The following is a 10,949-nucleotide window of genomic DNA, read 5'->3' on the forward strand; positions in this document are numbered from 1 at the left end:
GGGCTCTCCTTTTTCTCCACCAGGTCGCCTCTGTCTCCTCCCTACCCCCTGTCTTCTCTACCCAACTCTGTGAACCTCTGTGTGTTCCAGATGGTAGAGAACACTTAGGGAACTGATTACTGGCTGGATCTGTCTCTCTCCTTTTGATTCCCCCCCTTTTATCCTCCTGGCCACCTCTGTTTCCCTCCTTCCTCTTCTCTTCTCTGTATAACTCCATGAACATCTCTGAGCAGTCCAGTTGTGGAGTGCACATAAGGAAGTGATTACTGGCTAGCTTGCTGTCTCCTCTATTGATTCCACCTCATCTCATTTGGGTCACTTCTAACTCCCTCCTCCTTCTTATCTTCTCCATGTAACTCTGTGAACCTCTCTGGGTGTCCCTCACTGGAGAAACTTTTCATCTTTAACCTAGATGTTTTATCAATGGTGCTGTATAGAAGGAGAAGTCTTGAGACTACTGTAAAAATAAGACTGAAAACCAGAAGCAGGAAGCTTAAGTCCAAATCCTGAGAACACCAGAGAACTCCTGACTCCAGGGAACATTAATTGACAGGAGCTCATCAATGCTTCCACACTTACACTGAAACCAAGCACCACCCAAGGGCCAACAAGTTCCACAGCAAGACATACCACGCAAATTCTCCAGCAACACTGGAACACAGCTCTGATCTCCAATATACAGGCTGCCCAAAGTTACTCCAAAACCATTGACACCTCATAACTCATTACTGGACACTCCATTGCACTCCAGAGAGAAGAAATCCATCTCCACCCACCAGAACACTGACACAGCTTCCCTAACCAAGAAACCTTGACAAGCCACCTGTACAACCCCACCCACAGTGAGGAAACTCCACAATAAAGAGAACTCCACAAACTGCCAGAATACAGAAAGGCCATCCCAAACTCAGAAATATAAACAAGATGAAGAGACAGAGGAATACCCAGCAGGTAAAGGAACAGGATAAATGCCCACCAAACCAAACAAAAGAGGAAGAGATAGATAATCTACCTGATAAAGAATTCTGAATAATGATAGTGAAAATGATCCAAAATCTTGAAATCAAAATGGAATCACAGATAAATAGCCTGCAGGCAAGGATTGAGAAGAAGCAAGAAAGGTTTAACAAGGACCTAGAAAACTTTTTAAAAGAGTCAATATATAATGAATAATGCAATAAATGAGATCAAAAACACTCTGGAGGCAACAAAGAGAAGAATAACAGAGGCAGAAGATAGGATTAGTGAAGTAGAAGATAGAATAGTAGAAATAAATGAATCAGAGAGGAAAAACAAAAACGAATTTAAAGAAATGAGGACAATCTCAGAGACCTTCAGGACAGTATTAAACACCCCAACATTTGAATCATAGGAGTCCCAGAAGAGGAAGACAAAAAGAAAGACCATGAGAAAATACTTGAGGAGATAATAGTTGAAAACTTCCCTAAAATGGGGAAGGAAATACTCACCCAAGTCCAAGAAACCCAGAGAGTCCCAAATAGGATAAACCCAAGGCGAAACACTCCAAGACACATATTAATCAAATTAACAAAGATCAAACACAAAGAACAAATATTCAAAGCAGCAAGGGAAAAACAACAAATATCGCACAAGGGGATTCCCAAAAGGATAACAGCTGATCTTTCAATAGAAACTCTTCAGCCCAAGAGGGAATGGCAAGACATACTTAAAGTGATGAAAGAAAATAACCTACAGCCCAGATTACTGTACCCAGCAAGGATCTCATTCAAATATGAAGGAGAAATCAAAAGCTTTATAGATAAGCAAAAGCTGAGAGAATTTAGCACCACCAAACCAGCTCTCCAACAAATGCTAAAGGATCTTCTCTAGAAAGGAAACACAAAAAGGGTGTATAAACTTGAACCGAAAACAGTAAAGTAAATGGCAATGGGATCATACTTACCAATAATTACCTTAAACGTAAATGGGTTGAATGCCCCAACCAAAAGACAAAGCCTGACTGAATGGATACAAAAACAAGACCCCTATTATTGTTGTCTACAAGAGACCCACCTCAAAACAGGGGACACATACAGACTGAAAGTGAAGGGCTGGAAAAAGATTTTCCATGCAAATAGAGACCAAAAGAAAGCAGGAGTAGCAATACTTATATCAGATAAAATAGACTTTAAAACAAAGGCTGTGAAAAGAAACAAAGAAGGACACTACATAATGATCAGAGGATCAATCCAAGAAGAAGATAGAACAATTATAAATATATATGCACCCAACACGGGAGCACCGCAGTATGTAAGACAAATGCTAACAAGTATGAAAGGGGAAATTAACAATAACACAATAATAGTGGGAAACTTTAATATCCTTTTCACACCTATGGATAGATCAACTAAACAGAAAATTAACAAGGAAACACAAACTTTAAATGATATAATAGACCAGTTAGACCTAATTGATATCTATAGGACATTTCACCCCAAAACAAGGAATTTCACCTTTTTCTCAAGTGCACACGGAACCTTCTCCAGGATAGATCACATCCTGGGCCATAAATCTAGCCTTGGTAAATTCAAAAAAATTGAAATCATTCCAAGCATATTTTCTGACCACAATGCAGTAAGATTAGATCTCAATTACAGGAGAAAAACTGTTAAAAATTCCAACATATGGAGGATGAACAACACACTGCTGAATAACCAACAAATCACAGAAGAAATCAAAAAGAAATCAAAACATGCATATAAATGAATAAAAATGAAAACACAACAATCCAAAACCTGTGAGACACTGTAAAAGCAGTGCTAAGGGGAAGGCTCATAGAAATACAGGCATACCTCAAGAAACAAGAAAAAAGTCAAATAAATAACCTAACTCTACACCTAAAGCAACTAGAAAAGGAAGAAATGAAGAACCCCAGGATTAGTAGAAGGAAAGAAATCTTAAAAATTAGGGCAGAGATAAATGCAAAAGAAACAAAAGAGACCATAGCAAAAATCAACAAAGCCAAAAGCTGGTTCTTTGAAAGGATAAATAAAACTGGCAAACCATTAGCCAGACTCATCAAGAAACACAGGGAGAAAAATCAAATCAATAAAATTAGAAATGAGAATGGAGAGATCACAACAGACAACACAGAAATACAAAGGATCATGAGACTATTATCAGCAATTATATGCCAATAAAATAGAAAACTTGGAAGAAATGGACAAATTCTTAGAAAAGTAAAACTTTCCAAAACTAAACCAGGAAGAAATTGAAAATCTTAACAGACCCATCACAAGCACGGAAATTGAAACTGTAATCAAAAATCTTCCAGCAAACAAAAGCCCAGGTCCAGACGGCTTCACAGCTGAATTCTACCAAAAATTTAGAGAAGAGCTAACACCTATCCTACTCAAATTCTTCCAGAAAATTGCAGAGGAAGGTAAACTTCCAAACTCATTCTATGAGGCCACCATCACCCTAATACCAAAACCGGACAAAGATGCCACAAAAAAAGAAAACTACAGGCCAATATCACTGATGAACAGAGATGCAAAAGTCCTTAACAAATTTCTAGCAATCAGAATCCAACAACACATTAAAAAGATCATACACCATGATCAAGTGGGCTTTATCCCAGGGATGCATGGATTCTTCAATATCCGCAAAGCAATCAATGTAATACACCACATTAACAAAATTGTAAAATAAAAGCCATATGATTATTTCAATAGATGCAGAGAAAGCCTTTGACAAAATTCAACATCCATTTATGATAAAAACTCTCCAGAAAGCAGGAATAGGAGGAGCATAACTCAACATAATAAAAGCTATATATGACAAACCCACAGCAAACATTATCCTCAATGGTGAAAAATTGAAAGCATTTCCCCTAAAGTCAGGAACCAGACAAGGGTGCCCACTCTCACCACTACTATTCAACATAGTTTTGGAAGTTTTGGCCACAGCAATCAGAGCAGAAAAAGAAATAAAAGGAATCCAGATTGGAAAAGAAGAAGTAGAACTCTCACTCTTTGCAGATGACATGATCCTCTACATAGAAAACACTAAAGACTCCACCAGAAAATTACTAGATCTAATCAATGAATATAGTAAAGTTGCAGGATATAAAATCAACGCAGAGAAATCCCTTGCATTCCTATACACTAATCATGAGAAAATAAAGAAATTAAGGAAACAATTCCATTCACCATTGCAACGAAAATAATAAAATACTTAGAAATATGTCTACCTAAAGAAACAAAAGACCTATATATAGAAAACTATAAAACACTGTGAAAGAAATCAAAGGACACAAATAGATGGAGAAATATACCATGTTCCTGGATCGGAAGAATTAATATAGTGAAAATGAGTATACTACCCAAAGCAATCTATAGATTCAATGCAATCCCTATCAAGCTACCAACGGTATTTTTCACAGAACTAGAACAAATAATTTCACAATTTGTATAGAAATACAAAAAACCTCTAATAGCCAAAGCAATCTTGAGAAAGAAGAATGGAACTGGAGGAATCAACCTGCCCGACTTCAGGCTCTACTACAAAGCCACAGTCATCAAGACAGTATGGTACTGGCATAAAGACAGAAATATAGATCAATGGAACAAAATAGAAAGCCCAGAGATAAATCCAAGCACCTATGGACACCTTATCTTTGACAAAGGTGGCAAGAATATACAATGGATTAAAGACAATCTCTTTAACAAGTGGTGCTGGGAAAACTGGTCAACCACTTGTAAAAGAATGAAACGAGAACACTTTCTAACACCATACACAAAAATAAACTCAAAATGGATTAAAGATCTAAATGTAAGGCCAGCAACTATAAAACTCCTAGAGGAGAACACAGGCAAAACACTCCGACATACATCACAGCAGGATCCTCTATGACCCACCTCCCAGAATATTGGAAATAAAAGCAAAAATAAACAAATGGGACCTAATTAAAATTAAAAGCTTCTGCACAACAAAGGAAATCATAAGCAAGGTGAAAAGACAGCCTTCAGAATGGGAGAAAATAATAGCAAAAGAAGCAACTGATAAACAACAAATCTCAGAAATATACAAGCAACTCCTGCAGCTCAATTCCAGAAAAATAAATGACCCAATCACAAAATGGACCAAAGAACTAAATAGACATTTCTCCAAAGAAGACTTATAGATGGCTAACAAACACATGAAAAGATGCTCAACATCACTCATTATCAGAGAAATGCAAATCAAAACCACAATGAAGTACCATTTCATGCCAGTCAGAATGGCTGCAATCCAAAAGTCTACAAGCAATAAATGCTAGAGAGGGTGTGGAGAAAAGGGAACCCTCTTACACTGTTGGTGGGAATGCAAACTAGTACAGCCACTATGGAGAACAGTGTGGAGATTCCTTAAAAAACTGGAAACAGAACTGCCTTATGACCCAGCAATCCCACTGCTGGGCATACACACCAACGAAACCAGAATTGAAAGAGACATATGTACCCCAATGTTCATTGCAGCACTGTTTACAATAGCCAGGGCATGGACGCAACGAATCGATAAGAAAGCTGTGGTACATATACACAGTGGAGTATTACTCAGCCGTTAAAAGGAATACATTTGAATAAGTTCTAATGAGGTGGATGAATCTTGAGCCTATTATACAAAGTTAAGTAAGCCAGAAAAAAAACACCAATACAGTATACTAATGCATATATATGGAATTTAGAAAGACGGTAATGATAACCCTGTATGCAAGAGAACAATTGAGACACAGATGTATAGAACAGTCTTTTGGACTCTGTGGGAGAGGGAGAGGGTGGAATGATTTGGGAGAATGGCATTAGAACATGTATAATATCATATAAGAAACGAATTGCCAGTCCAGGTTCGATACAGGATACAGGATGCTTGGGACTGGTGCACTTGGATCAACCAGAGAGATAGTACGGGGAGGGAGGTGGGAGGGGGGTTCTGGATGGGGAACACGTGTACACTCATGGCGGATTCATGTTGATATATGGCAAAACCAATACAATATTGTAAAGTAATTAGCCTCCAATTAAAATAAATAAATTTAAATTAAAAAATAAAAAAATAAAATAAATAAATTTATATTTAAAAAACAAATAAAAGTAAAATGGTGATGCAAGTCCTTATATACCAATACTTACTTTAGTTTTAAATGGATTACATTTTATAATAACAAGACAGAGAAAGACTGAATGGATAGGAAAATAATATCCAACAATATGTTACTTTCAAGAGATTCACTTTAGCTTTAAGAACACATGGAGGCTGAGAGTAAGGAGATATAAAAAGATATTTCAAGCAAATGATAACCTAAAGATGATAAGGGTAGTTATAACTTTATCATACAATATAGGCTTTAAGCTAACAATGATCATAAGGGACAAAGAATTTCATTATATGAAGATGCCAATTCATCTAGAGGAAATAATAAAGGTAAATGCTTATGCACACAATGTCAGAGCACCTAACCATATAAATCAACACTAAAAGAAAAGAATAAATAAACAGCAATATGATAATAGTTTCAGATGTTATACCTCACTCTAAACAATGCATATATCACCCAGACAGAGAATAAACTGTAAAAAAAAAAAAAGTTAACTTGAACATTATTACAAAATAAACCTAATATACATATATAGAACATTTCATTCAAAAGCAGCAGAATACGTTTCTCCTCAAGTGTATATGAAACATTTTCTAGCATACATCACATATCACACCACAAAACAATTCTCAAAAAATTCAAGAAGATAGAAATTACATCAAGTATCTTTTCCTACCACAATGGAATGAAACTAGAAATCAATTAAAGGAAGATTATTAAAGATTTCATAATACATGAAAATTAAAGAATCTTCATCTTACTAGCCATTTTCTTAGCATATTCTCAATACCTTTTTAACAGTTCACATTTGCCAAGAAGCTGAAAATGGGATTTGAGTCAAGAGATTTATTGGTGGAGGGAGATTTTTACTGGCAAGCCTTCAGATTGTGGTGAAGGTCTGAAAACTATGAAAGGTGACAGAGAAAGAACTGGCTAGGAAGAGTCTAGGACTGTAGCATTATTCTAAGAAAGTTTCAAACAGGTTGATGGTGAGTCCTTGGCTAACATCACCTATTGGGAGTCCACCATCTTGCCAGAATGGGACTTGATAGTATTCCTTCTGTGGTCAGTCATTGGCTGGGAACATTCTGTGGGAAACATGGCCCTGACACACTAACACTGGAGTGAATTCAGAGGGCAACAATGGAGTTATCAATCATGCTGCCTGTAGCAGGAGATTTGAATTGTGCATTTTCATATCTATGGGATACACCTGCCCCATTCCCCAGCAACTGATGCTCTCAAAGCATTTACTTTCCATTTTTATTTGATTTCCCCCACATCCCTTTCCTTGTTTCCATCCTATTCTCCTATTTCAAAAATTTCCAGATCTTTCTACAATTTTTGATTACAATTCATTTCAGTTCTTCTCAAATAGTCCTCCTAAAAGTGTCCCTTCTTTTTCTTTATTCCATGCCTTCATAGAATGTGTTCTCAAGCTAGGAAAAACCATACACTGCTCATTATTTGAGCTCAGGGCTCAGAGCTCAAACTTTTCTGAGTATAAAGATCTCATAGCCAAACTGAACTTAAAAAATGTTAATAAAACATCCAAAGTTTTCCTATCAGAAACATCCAGAGATATAACTATGGAAATAAAACTTTTAGTCCCAGAGATAAAACTATGCTGGGGACAGGATCTACCAGAAATCAAAGAAAATTATTTTTAATAATTTTAATTCCATCTAGAAAAGAATATTCTGGCATGTTGAGTGGTTATGTAGAAGAGGATTCTACCCAACCATAGAGATAATCAATAAATACTTGTCAAATGAATGACTGTCTTATAATGGCAAATGAGATTATGGAGAAGTCATGTTTCCCTCCTGACCAATCTACTTCTTCCTGCCACATAGGAAGGAATGAATCTCTTGGATGTGCTATGAGCATCAATCAATCCTACCTACATATTGTTGTTCCTAGAAGTCTGGTATTCTCACCCAAGGAACAAATTTTGGATGGTAGATCCTTTTGTATAGAAAACCAGTGAAGGGTTTGACAAGCCTACTTCTTCCACTAGTGGATCTCTGGTACCAAGAGGATGTTACCTTCACTCTGCCTTTCAGCATGCTATTATTAATTATTATTAATAATAATATTGAAAGAACCCAACAATGAGATGTCCCTAGCCTATTTCAAGACTTTAATTTTTTAAACTGTGTACTCTAACCTCCAGTATAACCACTCCAGAACTCCCAATGGCTTCTCTACATATTACTTAAACTTCACTTAACCCAGATGTTAATGTGCCTGACTATTATTGCAGAGGATGGAGTTGCTGTCACTAGCAATCTCACACATTTTACCTTCTTCCCAGACTTGTTAGATAATACTTGCTTATTTAGGATGCCGTTTACCAGTAGTCCCAGCAGAATATAGTCATCACAGTCATTGATCTGATCATTAAAATCATAGCCAAGTTCTATTTGTCCCTCTTTCAGCTGATTCTCACCTTTTAGGTCAGAGCCAGTCAACACTTGAACTCGGAACACTTTAGCAGGTGAGTCCAAAACCACAGTCAGATGGCTTCCAGCCTCAGCTGACTTGGCATAAAAGAAATTCTTATTCAAGCTATAGGCATTCATAGGAACAGAGTCATTGGTATCCTTCAGGCTAGTGTAGATGGAGGCAGCAGGGTTGTTGGGAGAACTAATGTCATCCTCTTCAAACTCTTTATCTTTGAGATTATTGAATTTGCCTTCAAAGGAGGAGTAATTGCCCATGTGCTGGAAGAGGGAAGGGAGGAACTGGACTGGTGTTTGCTGCATGAGAAGATCATGAAAATGGGAGAGGAGGGAGTCACAGGGCATTTCTTGATAGAAGAGAAGAAGGAAATTAACAAAACAAGGGAGGTCTTTAGTACGAAAGAGTTTTCCAGTGAAGCCCAATGGAGAGAATTCCAGAGTCACCCAAGGTTTGTTTTCCCAGGCAGACACTGTAGTAGCTATCTGGGTGACAAATCCAGGGACACATTTCACATCATCTTCAATCATCAAGAAATAGTCAGAGTGGTTGGTAGCAAAGTTCATGAGGAAGGCATAATCCATATTCCTCTTGGAATGGAAGGCTAAATAGGCAGGAGTGTCATTAAAGTTTCTCTTAAGGCTCTTCAAGGGAAGATAGCTTTTAAGAGGCGTGTTAATCACTACTAGCTGGCTGGCCTGGATATATAGCTTAAAGATGGTTGAGATATTGGAGATCATTTGACCACGCCACATGGGATCAGGATCTGCCAAGTGTACCAGAACAATGAAGTGTTTCTGCTCAGATAAGGAGGAAGAATAAAAGAGAGACTCCAGGGTGTCCAAGAGGTAGCTCCTTTGGGGATGCGTCGTTGAGGAAATCCCTATGGTCAGCAGTCCTAGGATTGAGGGGAAAAAAAGAGAACTTGTATGAATGTAGGGAAGTGAAGGAAATAGTTGCTGTGGTTGAGGTTATAAGATTTTCCTATGTCTTTCTAATATGCCAACTCTCTGTATTATTATAGCTATTTTACATTTTCTCTCCCCAGACCTGAGTATGGACTATGTTAGGAGTAATGCTTCATCACAAGTTGTGAGGGTTTTTTTTAGTGTTACCTTTGAAAAACTATTATGGAAGAAATAAAGATGATAGACTAAAAACATTTGCACCTGTGTCTCCTCCTTCCCAAAATCACATTGAAAAACCAGAAAGGTTGATGCCGGGAGCCGGCATATTGCATATTGAGTGAGGATCTGTAATAGCTCAACTGGAATTCTATCACTGCCGGGAGCCAGCGTGAGGAACTCCGCCCATGACAAAGGTCATGAGGAAGGAGGCTCGGCATATGCAAAGGCGGGATCGAGCCTCAGGAGTCCCCCTGGAAATTCTCGAGCATCTACCCCCCAAACCAGAGTCTGCCTACTTTCTGCTTTGTGCTTTCACCTACACCTCTGACTTTACGGGGGGCTGTCCCCCACTACCTCTCTCTGAAAAAAGAGTTAGCTTACAGCTCCAGTTAATAATTCCTGGGTGTGACAGTGTTTCAACCTACAAACTCCTTTGGAAATCCTCTAGCTTGCCTGAATAGGTTTTTCCAGCCACATGTGATTGTTCAGAGCCTCCCAACTGTGAGAGGCAGGAGATGTTCTAAACTGCCTAAACACAGATTCCTTTGAGTAGTTAAAAGATTGATTAGAAATTGTATTGGTGAAGGGTTTTTCACTTGTTGGGCCAATGTTTGCTGCTAAGTCTCCATACTCCTTACCTACTGTGTCCTTGGCAGTGTATTGATTGATATAATGGGTGTATAGAAATGTAAAATGCAGCTTTGTCCAATGCTTTTTTGGAGGCTGGTGCCTGACTTTGGAATAATCACCTTTAGAGAAAAATAAGTTTCTTAAAATGTTAACAGGCCTCCGGGCCAGAAGATGATGTCAATCACCTGAACTTTTGCATATGATAAGTTTGAAAGCCTGGCTTCGATTAGAACCAGGAACTGCTGTCCTTGCATGACTCCACCCCTTCCCCCATTATCCTCTATGCACAACTTAAGGTATAAAAACTACTTTGGAAAATAAAGTGCGGGCCTTGTTCACCAAAACTTGGTCTCCCCACGTCACTCTCTCTCCCAAATTCTGGCTGAGTCTCCATCTGGAGCCCGGAACCCGCCATGCTTGCTAATTATGCCTGGGCTTCTAAGATCCAACCGGGGAGGCCTCAGTGTCTCCTCTCCTTCGGGAGAACGGAAGGACGCCTGCGGCCTACGTAAGTGGTGCAAACTTCTTGTCTTGAAGTTTTATTGGTCTCCCGCATAAACCAAGCTACTCAGCCTCTTTTCTCCACTGAATTTTCCTACTGAGCTATCCTCATTCTATTACTCTTTGTA

General features: G+C 38.2%; 1 protein-coding gene across 2 annotated transcripts; it reads right to left on the reverse strand.

Annotated features, from left to right (window-relative positions):
• Nucleotides 1-8,301: 8,301 nt before the first annotated feature.
• Nucleotides 8,302-10,430, reverse strand: LOC129656531 (alpha-1,3-mannosyl-glycoprotein 4-beta-N-acetylglucosaminyltransferase C-like). Of its 2 annotated transcripts, none has more exons than XM_055587150.1 (2): nt 10,329-10,430; nt 8,302-9,461 (listed from the first exon to the last, which is right to left on the reverse strand). In XM_055587150.1, the coding sequence occupies exon 2, from the start codon at nt 9,316-9,318 to the stop codon at nt 8,326-8,328; it is 993 nt and encodes a 330-aa protein (XP_055443125.1). In that variant the 5' UTR covers nt 9,319-9,461; nt 10,329-10,430; the 3' UTR covers nt 8,302-8,325. The 2 variants fall into 2 exon arrangements, with proteins under 2 accessions (XP_055443125.1, XP_055443124.1); XM_055587149.1 differs by lacking the exon at nt 10,329-10,430 and adding an exon at nt 9,733-9,825.
• Between the last annotated feature and the right edge of the window lie 519 nt (nt 10,431-10,949).

The sequence above is a fragment of the Bubalus kerabau genome, chromosome 6 (genome assembly GCF_029407905.1).
Source record: "Bubalus kerabau isolate K-KA32 ecotype Philippines breed swamp buffalo chromosome 6, PCC_UOA_SB_1v2, whole genome shotgun sequence".
NCBI classification, from domain to species: Eukaryota; Metazoa; Chordata; class Mammalia; order Artiodactyla; family Bovidae; genus Bubalus; species Bubalus kerabau.